A 15,719-nucleotide genomic window follows, 5' to 3' on the forward strand; every position below is an offset into this window, starting at 1 on the left:
CCTCAGAGGCCCTGGATGCATCCACTAGATCTCAGGTGAACAAGGCATGAGATTACCTACCTGAGGGCAGGCAACTTCCTATCACTTTCCCTAGAAGATAGTGTGCTCTGGCTAGGACCAGCGGAAACACAAACTAGCAGGGATAAAAGAGTTTGCTGGGGGAATTCTGAGTGGCATCCTTTATCAGAGGATGTGCTGGAGAGCCATGGCCATGTAAGAGAGGAACTCTCCAGAGAACTCAGAAGCAGATCCTCTTGGGCCATCCCCTCTAGGCTTTGAGCCCCACCTGCACCCCTGTGACTCAGCTCCAGCCACCTTGAGGTTTTGTATAGCTTTACAACTTTCTAGAATCTTGTTGGCTTAGTTTGGGCCAGGCATCTACTACTAAAATGAGGAGTGGGTGGCCTTTATTTGTTTTTCAAGACATGGTTTCTTTGTGTAGCCCTGGCTGTCCTGGAACTCACTCTGTAGACCAGGCTGGCCTCAAACTCACAGAGATCCGCCTGCCTCTGCCTCCCAAGTGCTGGGATTAAAGGCACATGCCACTACCGCCCAGGTGGATGGTCTTTTGAGACACACAAGGAGAGGTATAAGGCAGGACCATGTCTTATCCATTCTACAGTGCCAAATGCAACAGGCACTTAAAGACTCAGAGAACAAATAAACGTGTGGACACACAAAGCCATCCTCTGTGACTCCCAGCTATCTTCCTGCTCCATGCCAGGCTATGCCTGGGACTTTATTTTGTCAGTCTATAAATGCCTCTCTCAGGACCTGCCCCTGTTGAGAAGGGCACGGGGTATGGGACCACCTTCTCTGTTGGTAAAACCACACAGAGCCTAGAGGGACGGATGAGCTCTGGCCCCTGATGCAGAATCCAGAAATCCAGACCTCAGATGCCAGGTCAAGCAGAAGGAGAAGGAAGTAAGTACTCTGCCAGTTTTTCCACTGTTTTTCTCAGTTCTGAGTTCTCTGGGTATACAACATTGCCATCATCTAGAAGTTTCCACGTGGAAGGTAATGGGGCTTATCAAGCCATCAGTGGCTACCTCTTGCTCTTGCACAGTGAGAAACTGTGACCCTGGAAGATGTATTTTGTTCAAAATCATTGCACATTTCTGACAGGTCTCCTCAGTCTGATTTGGGCTTCTTTATAGTGAATAGGAGTCTTCCATTGCTGAGGGGTAATGCTCTTGTACACTGGCTTAATAAAACGCTGACTGGACAGTAGCCAGGCAGGAAGTATAGGTGAGAGAAGTAGACTAGGAGAATTCTGGGAAGAGGAAGGGCAGAGTCAAGAGTTGCCAGCCAGACACAGAGGAAGCAAGATGACAAGGCAAAACAGAGAAAAGGTACCAAGCCACGTGGCTAAACATAGATAAGAATTATGGGTTAATTTAAGTGTAAGAGCTAGTCAGCAATAAGCCTGAGCTAATGGCTGAACAGTTATAATTGTAGCTAGAGTTTTCCTGCCTTGCCCACAGTCAGGACAAATCTTTGTCACCCGCCAGTTCCACAGCCGCTCAAACCCAACCAAGTAAACACAGAGACTTATATTGCATACAAACTGTATGGCCGTGGCAGGCTTCTTGCTAACTGTTCTTATATCTTAAATTAACCCATTTCTATAAATCTATACCTTGCCACGTGGCTGGTGGCTTACCAGCGTCTTTACATGTTGCTTGTCCTGGCAGTGGCTGCAGTGTCTCCCCCTCCTTCTTCCTGTTTCCCCAATTCCCCTCTCTCCTTGTCCCACCAATACTTCCTGTCTGGTCACTGGCCATCAGTGTTTTATTTATATAGAGCGATATCCACAGCATATAATTAATAAAAGCTTCTGAGTGATTTATTATTATTATTATTATTATTATTATTATTATTATTATTATTATTATTTTGGTTTTTTGGAGACAGGGTTTCTCTGTGTAGTTTTGTTGCCTGTCCTGGATCTCGCTCTGTAGACCAGGCTGGCCTCGAACTCACAGAGATCTGCCTGGCTCTGCCTCCTGAGTGTTGGGATTAAAGGTGTGTGCTGCCAGCCTGACTAAGTGATTATTTTATAAGCAGCTTTGGACCTCAGGATGGGCGGGACTGGAGGAAAACTTTCAACTACACTCCATTGCTATGGTGGGGTATCCAAGACACCAGCTTAACTCCCTGTTTTATATGTGAGTTGGGTAGATGGGTCTGCAAATAGTTGCATGTGGGGGTGATCTTGTTAGGACTTTCTTATATATTTAGGGATTAGTTGACTAAAACCTGGTATATTAATTACTTGTCTCTTTGTTGTGATGAAATACCTGACAAAATTAATGTGAAGAAAGGAGCTTATTTTGTCCTATGGCTACTCGGGCATATAGCTCAGCAGGGACGGTACACCTACAGGTCTAAATGGTGTGAGCATGTTTCTGTGTGCACACTCAAACACCTGTGTGTGCCACAGCATGCAAGTGGAGGTCAGAGGACAACTTGGTGGAGACTGTTCTTTCCTTCTACATTATGTGGGTTCTGGGGCTCAAATTCTGGTCACCAGGTTTGTGTGACATATGCCTTTACCCACCTGAGCCATCTCACCAGCCCAGAGTTCTCACCAGCACCTCCCAGGTGGTAATTAACCTGTCTTACCACCTCATTCTTCTAAACAACTGCAGGATTTTATTTGACTCCTTTTTAACAGAGTAACTGTCTTCCTTTATGAACCCTGTATTTCCTGGTACCCAGTCTGAACCAGGCCCTGGGGATTCCGAGGTGCTTTGGTCCCTATTCTGCCCTCTGGGGCATCACCACCTACCACAGTGTGAGACATATTAAGTCTCAGTCTGCCATGTGTTGGGTAGTGACTGCATCAAGAGACATGCATGGCCCTTGGGCTACACAGTTCTCCCAGGAACTCAGAGGGTTTTCTAAAGGAGACATTTGAGCTAGCCCCTAAACAATGGGTAGCCTTGTCTCAGACTGAAAACTCTTTTGAAGCATCAAGTTGCATAAACTGACTCCTAACTCTCATCTCCTGCCAGCCAGGGACCCTGTGCTTATTTCTAGGAAGCAGCTGCCGTTTCTTTGCTCCTCCAACACACTTTATTGGAAACTATCAGAAAGGCCTTTTTGGGTGACCCATGGTTTTTTTGTTTGTTGGTTGGTTTGGTTTGGTTTTTCTGACACAGGGTTTCTCTGTGAAACAGTCCTGGCTGTCCTAGATCTTACTCTGTAGACCAGGCTGGCCTCGAACTCACAGAGATCTGCCTGGCTCTGCCTCCCAAGTGCTGGGAGTGCTGGGATTAAAAGCGTGTGCCACCACCGCCCAGCTAGTGACCCATGTTTTAATACAACTAAACCACATCTGTTTGTCATTGAGACCGAATGCCCTCAGCTCTCCCAACCACAGTTAGCTGGCCACAGCAAATGTTCCTAACAAGCAAATGTTAGTTTTGGAATCAAATACCTTCCAGGCTTGTGTGTATGGGGACCAGACTAAAGAGGCTGGCACTCTGCATCTCCTGATACTTAACACATTGCAGCTCACCACACTAAGGAGCAACCCCAGGCAGAAAACAGAGTCTTGCAAAGAGAGTATCCACACGATCAAGGAAATGCCTGTGTGCCCACACATATGAACACACACACACACACACACACACACACACACACACACACACACACACACACCACACATCAAGGAAATTGTTCCTACATTTTAAGTCTTCCCCAAATCCATGCTGTAGCACTTATCTGGCCCCCTGTCACCTTTGTTCTCTGAAACCTTTTGGACCTGCAGGAAACAATTCTGAACTAAGGAAAGGTAAGTTGGTTTCAGATTTATTAGGGGGAAAAAAATCAGTGTGGATGGGGAAAAAAAACAACAACGTGAACGGGTGCTTTTCTCCAGGAGGGAGACACAAGGCTGAGCACCAGGAAGTGCTCCAGCTGCCCTAGCTGCCCCAGCAAGGCTGATGGGACATGGATCCTGTCTCTGAGAAAACAGTGTGCAGCAGGAAACCAAAGACGCACCACACTTAGAGTCAACCCGGGGTGGCGTGTGCGAAAGGCCCGCCATTTCGGAAGGTGTCACGGTAAGATCAGTTACCAGAAGGAGTTTAGAAGGTGTAAATGAGGGGATGGAGAGATGGCCGAGGTTAAGAGCGTGCACTGCTCCTGCAGAGGACCCCAGTTCGGTTCCCAGCCCTCACTTGGTGCTCTTCTAGCTTCCACAGGTACTGCACTCGTGCACCGAATACACAGGACCAACCCATCAACACACAGAAATAACTAGGAAAATGCTAGGCACGGTGGCTCGTGCCTTTAATTTCAGCACTCAGGGAGCAGGCAGGTGGTTCAAGGTCAGCCTGGTCCACATAGTGAGTTCTAGGCCAGCAAGGCTAAAAGTGAGACCCTGTTTCAAAAAAACTAAAAGAATAATTTTTTTAAAAAAGTGAATAAGCAAAAAATAGGAGAAAGATCATCTTTATTTTCACAGCCTACAAATAACACCATTATTACTTAAATGAATATCCTTCTAGACTTTTCCATCCAGGAACAATCCCATATAAATTTCCCCCCACAAAAATCAGATCATACTAAATCTGGAAACCTGTGCTTCTTCATTTAGCATTTCCAAACCATTTCACACCTAGAACTTTTTTCTTTCTTTCTTTCTTTCTTTCTTTCTTTCTTTCTTTCTTTCTTTCTTTCTTTCTTTCTTTCTTTCTTTCTTTCTTTCTTTCTTTCTTTCTTTCTTCCTTCCTTCCTTCCTTCCTTCCTTCCTTCTTTCCTTCCTTCCTTTCCTCTCTCTCTCTCTCTCTCTCTCTCTCTCTCTCTCTCTCTCTCTCTCTCTCTCTTTTGAGACAGGGTTTCTCCTTGTAGCCCTGGCTCTCCTGCAACTCAGATTCTCCTGCCCCTGCCTCCCAAATGCTGGAATTAAAGGTGTGTGCCACCACTGCCAGGCTCTAAAACATTTTTTGACTTCTACCTCAATATTTTTAACAGTTGTAAACAATTTCTTCCCGAGACTGTATAGGAATGGAACCTTTTTACTATAATGAGCATGAATGTTATTTCCAGTGTTTGCTACTAGCAAACATGAGACCTCTAGCTCCCTTTTGCCAAATCATTGCTTGAATAAAAGGCCATTTGAGAACATGCAGTTATCTGAGTGTTCTGATGCCTCTGTCCCAGTGATCAGAGACCAGCTAGCCAGGTCATCTGTACTCCATGGCCTGACCGAAGACATCACAGAAATCATTATAAAAACTAAGACTGGCTGGCAAGAGGGCAGAGCAGGTGCCAGTGCCTGCTGTGTGAGCTTGATGACCTGGGTCTGACCTTTGAACTCCACAGTGGAAGGAGAGAACCACCCACCCAAAGTTGTCCTTTGACAAAGTTGTCCCTCCACATACATGCTGTGATACACACACCACACACACACAAAATACATACACACACAATACAAACACACAAAATACAAACACAGACATAAACACACAGAAGAGTTAAGCTAAATTCTAGGATCTCTCAGAAGATTGTCAGCTGAGAAGTAAACATCCTCCCCCCCTTTTATTTTCAAGACAGGATCTCTCTATGTAGCTCTGGCTGTCCTGGAACCCTCTGTGTACACCAAGATGGGCTGGAGTGAACAGAGACCCATCTGCCTCTGCTCCCTAGTGCTGGGATTAAAAGGCATGCACCACTATGCCCAGCTACATTTTCCATTCTTTTACTTGTTTTTCAAGACAGGGTTTCTCTGTGTATCCCTGTCTATCCTGGAATTCACTTTGTAGACCAAGCTGGCCTGCCACTCACAGATATCCACCTGCCTCTGCCTCCCGAGTGCTGGGGTTAAAGGGGTATACTGCCATCACCCAGCCCTATTTCCCACTCTCCATTAGCAGATTTGGGGAGGATGAGCAGAACCTTGTAAGAGGTACCCAGTAAAGAAAAGAAACTTGCAACCAGCACAAAACAGAACCAGAACACAGTTCACAACTGTCACTTTCTCCTAAGTTTTTATTTCCATTCTTGACTTAAAAAAAAAAAATTGTGAGTTGTGTGGATGTTTGTGTGTTTGCCCATGTCTACACATGTGGAGGCCAGAGGTCAACATTAGGTGCCTTGTTTTATTAATTTGTGTGTTTATGTGTGCCATGGTACACACAGGAAGGTCAGAGAACAACTTATGGGAACTGGTTATCTCTTTCTATCATTTGGATCCCAAGAAATGAATCAGTTAGGTCTTTATCAGCTGAGCCATCTCCCCAGCCCCTCCATCTTTTTATTTATTTATTTTTTTGACACAGCATCTTACTGACCCTAGAGTTCAATGACTGGGCATAAGTAGGTGGCCAGCAAGCTCTAGAGATCCTCCCGTCTCCACCTCCCCAGCACTGGGGGGACAGATGCACACCACCACACTTGGCTTTTGACGTGGGTGCAGATCTGAACTCTAGCAAACACTTTACTCTTTGAGTCTCCTTGACCACTCTTGAAAATATAAAAAACTGTTATTGCATGTGTGCATGATGTGTGGACACGAGCGCCATGACGTGTGGAGGTTAGAGGACAATTCTGTGGAGTCCACTCTCTGTCCACCTCGGTATGGGTTCTGGGGATTGAACCTGGATCATCACACTGTATAAGCAAACACTTTGCCAGCTGCGCCACCTCACTATCCTTTTTTTTTTAATCTCCTTAGTAAAGTGAAATTATTTTATTAAAGTAATTAGTGTCACCTGCCCTACCACCTGCCATTTAAAAACATATATCCTGAATATTTAGGGACGAAATTTCCAGTTTTATATTTCGACACTACTTCAGAAACACCAATTACATTTAATTGTTTCCCCAGAACTGTACACCCTGGGTTTGGAAACCACATCGCTCGACTGCAATAGCTCTCTAAAGTCCAGAACACATTTGCTGGCCCTGTTCTGAGGTGAGCCCACATATCCCTAAGACACTCTCAGAGCACCAAGTTCTGCTTCTCAGTGGTTGGTGACCTGGGTTAACAATCACTTCAAACAAGCGTGACTCTTCTGGGTGGATGCTATCAGAGGCCTCTCTAGGCTGCAGCTTTATCCACTATGGGTACTTCTCTGCATAGCTTGGTTCTCACACTTTCCTTGAAATCAACATGAACATGTTACTAAGTTGTGTTCTTAGATTTCTCTTGAAGCTAGACTGACAGGTCTCTATCGAGACTGGGGACAAGCTTTTTTGTTTTTTTGAGGACAAGTTTTAATGCCCTTTAAAGAACTACCTAGCATGGGCTGGAGATGGCTCAGTGGTTAAGAACATTTGTTGCTCTTACAAAGGAATCACGTTAATTTCCAGTGCCTACATTGGAGGCTCACAATCATCTGTAAATGGAGCTCCAGGGGCCTGATGTCCAGGGGATCTCTTCTGGACTTCACTAGCACCTGTACCCACAAATGCACACCACATGGACCCACATACATATAAACAAAAATAAAGTCTTAAAAAAAACAAGACCTACCCAAGAGGCAATACCTATGGAAGCAAGAACATGCTGGTGCTGAGACAGACACTAAAATAATGTATCATGATTAAATAAGTTTTATTGTCACATTTAACTGCTTTGTCAGATATACACTGTATATTTCAGTATGGCATAAAAATAAGAATATTTTCCTGAATGTCAAAATCTGAACAGAGGAGATGGTGATGGCACTTTAAAAAACTGGGATTCATACCGTGCTGAAGCCACTAGTAGGTAGCTGATAAAAGCTGGAACTCACTGCAGATAAAGTGACCCTCAACATTCAAATCAAACGGCAGTGGTGTAAGCCCAGCAAAACTGGGACAGCAGTTTTGGTGCCGACCCCAGGGCACAACCAAGGCAGGGCTGGCAGTCCAGCATCTCATTTCTAAGCCTGTATCTGCTGTCTGAGCCTGGGAGCTGGAGCTCAGGAGTAAACATCACTGTAAAAAGACAGGAATCCTTTGGAACCAAATTTTAAGCCTTTTAACAACTTCTTCATCCTCACATGTTTTAACTATTCCAAGGAAAGGCAGTTGAGCGGCAAGCATCATGGGCTGACTGACCGCCATAAATGGCAGGGCTTGCCATTTCCAATCCAGGAGCCCAATATATTCTAAAATGTTTTTTAGTGGTTTTACACATTCTGGGCAAAACTAGAAAACAAGCAGTAGTTAAATAAAATAAAAACATAAGTGCATCCCAATGGTCTCCACACATTTGCAATTATCCTCCAAATGGCAACTTAAAAAAGGGGAGGGGGTATGGTAATTCAGACCACTGCAGGAGATCTTATTCACCAAGATTCCTGGATGTGTTCTTAAAAACGTCCTTCCTCCACAAACCTAGCCCCGGCTGTGCCAGACCGAAGTGCTTACATCTCTTCCACAGGAACTCAGCTAAATCCGCTGTGTCTGGGATCTGTTCAGCAGACTCAGGCCTGGCATCTCACTCCTTTCTGCCATCCACTGCCGTGTGGCCTTCCTCAAAGACTCCAGAACAGAGGTCAAGTGTGCTAGTGCCGAGCAGCAGTGGCCGCCGTACACCAGGAGACAAGGAACTGACTTCATGACACTGATCTGGATGAGTACTCACTGGGGATTAGTATGTCTACATTTTTAAAAAGGCAACCATTTTAAGTGACAATACATAGGCTAGTAGAAAAATGTTGAAACAAAGCCCTCTCTCCCATCTTACAAAGTCATGCAGACAGGAGAAGGAATGTCTGATTTGTTCCAATTAGGCTTCTTGGAATTAACAAAATTTCTTTTCTGGCAAAGATGAATTTGGCTCATCATAGAAAGTTCTTGGAAGGCTGCTGCTAAACTCATTTCCCTTTGAAAAGCAAATTTCAAGGCATGATAGTGCAGAGGTAAGTTTCTGACTTCTAGAGTATTTATAGACTAATTGTGCTTAGTCTCTCATCCAATTTAAAGAACAGACTACACTGAGGAGTTTCACTCTGCCTAAATTGACTAGTACATCCATGAATCGCACCAGAATTAGGACAATTTGATTATCATAATGATTCTGCTGTGAACCCATGCACTGCACCCCGAGGTGAGGACCAGCGGACAGAGGATTCTGGGGGTTCTATGCATGGGGTGCTCCACTTGGGAGCCACGGCATCTGAGAAAGCAGTTCTCCCCACAGATTAAGTCCTCAACAAACTCTCAATAAGCCATTAAGAAAAGCAGTGCCAAGTGGAGAGAGTGTCATTTGTTTACTTAAATCTGGGAGGTCTGAGTGTTCCTGGGGTCCTCCTCGGGATGTGTCACAGGTCGTGAATTCTTTGAATGCGAGTATTCACTATGAGGGGACTCTGCAGGGTCAATCAAATTTTCATAATCACTGTCGTCTGACTCCTCCCCACTGTCTTGGGCTGCTCCCTGGGCAGGAAGAAGATCTGCCCCACTTCCAGAGAGCTTCAGTCCGGCACTGGTGGAAGCGTAGCTGGAAGAGCCCACCGCTTGAGGCCGAGGCATGAAGACACTCCTTTCCATGCGAGAGTGGCTCAGAGGACTTTCTTGATTGTTTGGGTGGAAATCGGAGTAAGGGGGAGGAGGATCAGAGGGCTCAGTGTCTGCTAGAGTACTTCTCCCTTCGGCTGCAAACCCAGAATAGGACATCCGAGGACTGAATGCTGGCTCCAGATTTTCAGATGGTATCTGTCTGCTTAACAGGGCCTGCTGCAATCCTACATGGAAACAGGAAGAATGTTTTAACAAATTTTCTATCTTCACAGCTTTTTACTTCCACTCAATAAAAGGTCAACTTAAATGTTTTATCACGAGAAGTGATCATCATATCATACCCATGGCATTCGGGAACAGAAAGGTGAACCATTCACAATGAAGTTTGCACTGTATCCTGCCAGTCTGCTGTTTTCATAAGTCAACAAGTTCTGAAGGTAGCTACGCAATAGCTACAATAATTTTAATATTAGAAAAAAGTAAATAATGAACCTTTGAATTATCTTGTTTTAATCAATTATTATTTTATATCACGTCTATTGGTAGTACAAATAATTAACAGGGTTTTTGTTTGTTTGTTTGTTTGAATTGTTCATCTGTATGGGCATAGAAGCATTACATAACATCCTAGATGTAAACTCAGTTGCTTCTCATGCAGGCATTGTGATGCTAGACTGTTGCCATCTCTACATTGCAGATAAAGTGATTTAATGGGGTGTGCAAAGTGATAGGTATTTTTAAGATTTTAAACTGCATATTTATTTTTAACTGGGAATCAAAACAGCCAGTGTACCAGAAAAATCTGTTATCTTTATTCTCTGGCAAAATAAAAATCTAGTTTTGGATACTACTCAATAAATTAATTGGAATATATTATAAAAGAATGTTTTGGAAATGATCAGCAAGGCTGTGAAGTTATTGTTGCTAATATTTTATAAATAATTTCTCTATACATCCATTTATTTGCATCTTGAGTACCAGGTCAACCATGGTTACACAGTGAGACCCTGTCTCAAAAAAACAAAACAAAACAAAAAAGAAAACAGTTGAAAATCCAGGCAATCTGACTAGAAATGTAGCCCCCAATATGTAAAACAGGTTGTCACTTCAAATTATGTGCTACTTTGCCCACCTGTTGCCCACTGTGCTCAAAAATTTGGGACTACTAGCTGACACTGAAAACCATCCCACCACCTTTACAAGTCACATGAACGTGGAACATTCCTTAGACAGTATCCTTTCAAATATCACACTGCTTTTCTTTGAATGTGTATTTGTGTCTACTACTTGCATAAAAGTACCAAAGGAAGCCAGAGAGAGTGCTGGATCCTCTGGAACTGGAGTTATAGGTAATTGTGAGCTGCCCTACGTGGGTGCTGGGAACCTACTTAGTCCTCTGCAGGAGCAGCAAGCCATCTTTCCAGCCCCCAAGTTATAAGGCTCTAATGAACATAAGATACCATCCTGATATGTACAGCATGCCATGGTTAGCTTGGTAGTAGTTATCACGATTGCTAGAAATAGATGATATTGTCAATACACACAAAAATCTGCACCAAATTTCTAAGATCTGTACTAACTTTTGCTTCAGCTTTTCTCTTTGGTCCTCTTGTTTTAGTTTCAGAAATTTGAGGAATAGCATGAAAAAAGCACTTCTCATTAAATGCTTAATGACAAGGAAATGTCCTTCCTCTATCATGTGAACCTGGAATTTGCTTAGTATAGAAGGAGTCATGCCAAACTGAAGCTATGGCTCAGTGGGTAAAGAGCTTGCCTAACACACAAAGCCTGAGATCCAGTCCCCACCACTACATCAAAGTGTGGTGGTGCTGGTACCTGGGAGGGAAAACTCAGGAGAATCAGAAATTCAATGTCATCTTCAGCTACAGAGAAAGTTCAAGGCCAGTCGGGGTATATGAGACCCTTCCTCACAAGCATGGGGATTAGGAGAGGTTTTCGGAATGGTCTCATGTCATTTGAATGGGTAATTTGATAATTAAAGTAATGAATAGTTTAGCCAGATAGCAAGACCTGTACTTCTAGCTACTTTGAGGTGGGCATGGCGGCATGCGCCTTTAATTCCAGTAGAGATCCAGGTGGGTCTCTGGTCTACAGAGCCGAGTTCCAGAACATCCAGGATTATACGGAGAAACCCTATTTCTAAAAACAAACAAACAAAAAACTCCAAAACAAACAAAAAATTCTAGGTACTCTGGAGACTGAGGCAGGAAGATCACAAGTCTGATGCCCGCCTGGACCATGAAGCAAGTTCAAAGCCTGTCTGGGCAACTTATCAACACTCTCAAAACTAAAAAGCAGGGCCAGTGAGACGTTGCAACAGATTAACCCTGCCTCCCAGCCTGACAATCTGAGTCCAATCTCCTGGGCCCGTATACTGGGAGAAGAGAACCAACTCTTCTTCTACAACCTGACCTCCCACTGATGCTCACAACAAACAAATACAAAACCAAAAATAAACAAAAAGTAAAGCTGGGTACTCATGACTTTAATCCCAATACTCAGGAGGTAGAGTCATTTGGATCTCATCAGGCATGGGAGCACGTACCTGTAATCCCAGTACTTGGGAGGCTTTAGGGGACAGATCAGGCCAGCCTGGTCTACACAGTGAGTTTCAAGCTTACCATAGGTACACAGTGAGACAGTGTATAAAATAAAAATAAAATAAAATAAAATGAATGCAAAAGGGGGGGCTGGAGCGTAGTTCAGTGGTGAAGTACTTGCCTAGCATGTGGAAAGCCTATGTTCAGTCCTCAGTATCCCACCCCAACAGACCAAGCCACTTCTCTGATAGGGAATGGTAGACTCAGTCAGAAGCTTACTTCTTTCTTGTTCCTTTTCATTTTTCTTCTGAGTGATTTGTCTTCTTAATTTGTTCACTTCTGCCTGACAAGATTCAACAACTCGTTCACTCTTTTCTACATCTGCACACACTGCCTGAAGGAAAAAAAAACACAACCAAGTTAACTTCAAACCAGGCAGGAGGTAATCTGTAAATTCTGCCTTATTACAATCCCAGGAAAAACAGGACTGGAGAGATGGCTCAGCACTTAAGAACACTGGTTCCTGTTCTTCCAAAGGACCCAGGTTTGATTCCCAGCAGGCTCACAACACCTGTAACTGAGCTCCCAAGGGATCCACACGTTCTTCTGGCCTCCAAGGTCTCCAGGCACTGAAGTCACCCAAATTAAATGCAGACAGGTAAGGTAGAGCAGTCTTGGGTGCCCAGCAGAGCAGGGCAGAGTTCCCCTTTATGAGACAAGACCTCCCCACACAGCTCAGGCGTCATTTTCTGCCTTATTCCTTTGAGAAAGTGTCTCTCCCTAACATGGAGCTCCTGAGTTTTGTGGCTACACTGGAAGCTGGTGAGCTAGTGGTCCTGTCTCTGCCCACTCAGTGCATGTGCAGACATGCACAGGACCATGTCCAGCTTATGACATGGACCCTGGGATCTCAACTCTAGTCCTCACACTTCAACAGTAAGCACTCTCTAACCACCAAGCCACTTCTCCAGCTTGTTGGTTTTCTTTTTAAGGCTGTGTCCTAGAAGCTATATTACATTAATCAACACAATGAGGAGTCAGTTTTAGTCATCTTAAAAAAATTATTTTCATTAGGGGGCTAGAGAGACGGCTTGGTGGCTAAAAGCAGGACTGCTCCTGCAGAGGACTTGAGTTTGGTTCCTAGCACCCACCGTGATGCATAACTAACTTGAGTTCAGAGGAATTCGCTGGCCTCTGTGGGCACTTACATTCACATACACATACACAAACACACACACATATATTTAATAAGTTAAAAAATTAATAAGTGCATAATTAGCGTGTGTGTATGCGCGCGTGCGCGTGCGTGCGTGCGTGCGTGCGTGCGTGCGTGCGTGCGTGTGTGTGTGTGTGTGTGTGTGTGTGTGTGTGTGTGCCTGCCGTGACCACATGTGGAGGTCAGAGAGAAACTGTGAAGTCAGTTTTCTTTGTCCACCTTTAAGAGTGCTCCAGGGCTGGCCTGTGGTGGCACATGCCTTTTAATCTCAGAACTTGGGAGGCAGAGCCAGGTGGATTTCTGTGAGTTCAAGGCCAGCCTGGTCTACAGAGCGAGATCCAGGACAGGCACCAAAACTACACAGAGAAACCCTGTCTCCAAAAAAACAAAATAATAATAATAATAATAATAATAATAAATCACTCAGAAGCTTTTGTTAATTATAACTGTTCTGCCATTAGCTCAGGCTTATTGCTGACTAGCTCTTACACTTAAATTAACCCATAATTCTTATCTATGTTTAGCCACGTGGCTTGGTACCTTTTCTCTGTTCTGCCTTGTCATCTTGCTTCCTCTGTGTCTGGCTGGCAACTCTTGACTCTGCCCTTCCTCTTCCCAGAATTCTCCTAGTCTACTTCTCTCACCTATACTTCCTGCCTGGCTACTGTCCAGTCAGCGTTTTATTAAACCAGAGTACAAGAGCATTACCCCTCAGCAATGGAGGACTCCTACTCACTATAAAGAAGCCCAAATCAGACTGAGGAGACCTGTCAGAAATGTGCAATGATTTTGAACAAAATACATCTTCCAGGGTCACAGTTTCTCACTGTGCAAGAGCAAGAGGTAGCCACTGTCTCGGGGAGGTGGGGGGAGAGTGCTCCAGGGATCACACCCACGTTGCCAGATTTATAGGAATTTGTTGTTGTTGTTGCTGTTTTCAACAGTTTCTCATTAGCCTGGAGTTCACTAAATAGGCTATACTGGTTGGTCAAGTAGCCCAGTGAGTCTCTTGTCTCTGTCTCCCTGATGCTGGTGTATGCCACCATGCCCAACATTTTTTAAGATTTATTTATTTACTGTCTTTGGGTTTTTTTGAGGCAGGGTTTTTCTGTGTAGTTTTGGTGGCTGTCCTGGATCTCACTCTGTAGACCAGGCTGGCCTCAAACTTACAGAGATCTGCCTGCCTCTGCCTCCCGAGTGCTGGGATTAAAGGCGTGTATCACTGCCACCCGGCCTTAAGATTTATTTTTATTTATGTGTATGTGTGTGCTTGTGTGGGTGCTGTGGAAGTCAGGAGAGGGTGTTGGATCTCCTGGAGCTGGAATTATGGGCAGTTGTGAGCTACCCAACAAAGATGCTGAGAATTAAACACTGGTCTTCTGCAAGAGCACCAAGCACTCTGAACTGCTGACCCATTTCTCCAGCCCATGCCCATGTTTTTTATTCAGGTCCTCATGCTTGTGCTGCAGGGTCTTTACTGACTGGGTCATCTCTCCAGCCCCACTAGACTGTTAGTAATTACTAACTTGCTTTTTCTTTTTGGCTTTTTTGAGACAGGGTTTCTCTGTGTAGTTTTGGTGGCTGTCCTGGATCTCACTCTGTAGACCAGGCTGGCCTCAAACTCACAGAGATCCACCTGCTCTACCTCCCAAGTGCTGGGATTAAAAGTGTGTGCCACCACCACCCAGTTAACTTGCTTTCTTAATTTTTATCATTTTAAGATGATTGTGCAATTCAGTTTATAAGTCTTTTAAAAGGCTAGCTAGGATGGGAAAAATAGAATTTCTTCCCTTGCTTAATTTTATTGGAACAAAAAAGCAATTTTTGGTATAAGTCTAGCTTACAAGGGAAGGAAGAATAAAAGATAAGCCTAGAATGAGATGTTTTCAACATTCATTTATAACCAACAATTAAAAATAGGATAAGATGGGCTGGAAATATGGCTCGGCGGCTAAGAGCACAGGCTGTTCTTCCAATGGACTTGAGTTTGATTACCAGCATTCACCCACATGGTGGCTCACAACCATCTATAACTCAAGCTCCAGGGGGATATGATGCCCTTTTCTGGCCTCCATGGACACTGCATGCATATGGCACACATCTACACACACAGGTAAAACATCCATACATGCAGGCAAAATATCCATACACATAAAATAAAAAATTAAAAAACAGATAAGACAGATTTATTTAACTGAAAATAATTATGATAAGGGAAATCTGGAAAAGAAAGTAAGTTTCAGAGTTGAGGTCTGAATGTATATAATTCAGCTACCAATAACCACTATGAAAGCTGGCCTTCTTTAATCAGAAGGTAATGTGTGATACCATATAGAAGTCGTTTGGCTAATACTTATGGGCTGAAAGGCCATGGTCATGAATTTGGGACAAAGAGCTGTTTTCTACTGCACATTCCTCTCATAGCCGAAATACCAGAAACTTCCAGAAAGCAAGTCTGGCACCAGTGAGTATGAACGGCG

The 15,719-nt window shown here is 44.1% G+C and overlaps 1 protein-coding gene across 2 annotated transcripts in view; it reads right to left on the minus strand.

Moving 5' to 3' along the window:
• Nucleotides 1-7,543: 7,543 nt before the first annotated feature.
• Abraxas2 (abraxas 2, BRISC complex subunit) overlaps nucleotides 7,544-15,719 on the minus strand; it is a 41,175-nt gene continuing 32,999 nt past the window's right edge. For both annotated transcript variants that reach the window (XM_028868641.2, XM_028868638.2), the window contains 2 exons: nucleotides 12,303-12,417; nucleotides 7,544-9,686 (listed from right to left, as the gene is read on the minus strand). In XM_028868641.2, the coding sequence (XP_028724474.1) occupies nucleotides 9,217-9,686; nucleotides 12,303-12,417 (585 nt within the window). In that variant the 3' untranslated portion in view covers nucleotides 7,544-9,216. The remainder of the gene's footprint in view (nucleotides 9,687-12,302; nucleotides 12,418-15,719) is intronic.

This window comes from Peromyscus leucopus, chromosome 1 (assembly GCF_004664715.2).
Source record: "Peromyscus leucopus breed LL Stock chromosome 1, UCI_PerLeu_2.1, whole genome shotgun sequence".
Classification (NCBI taxonomy): domain Eukaryota; kingdom Metazoa; phylum Chordata; class Mammalia; order Rodentia; family Cricetidae; genus Peromyscus; species Peromyscus leucopus.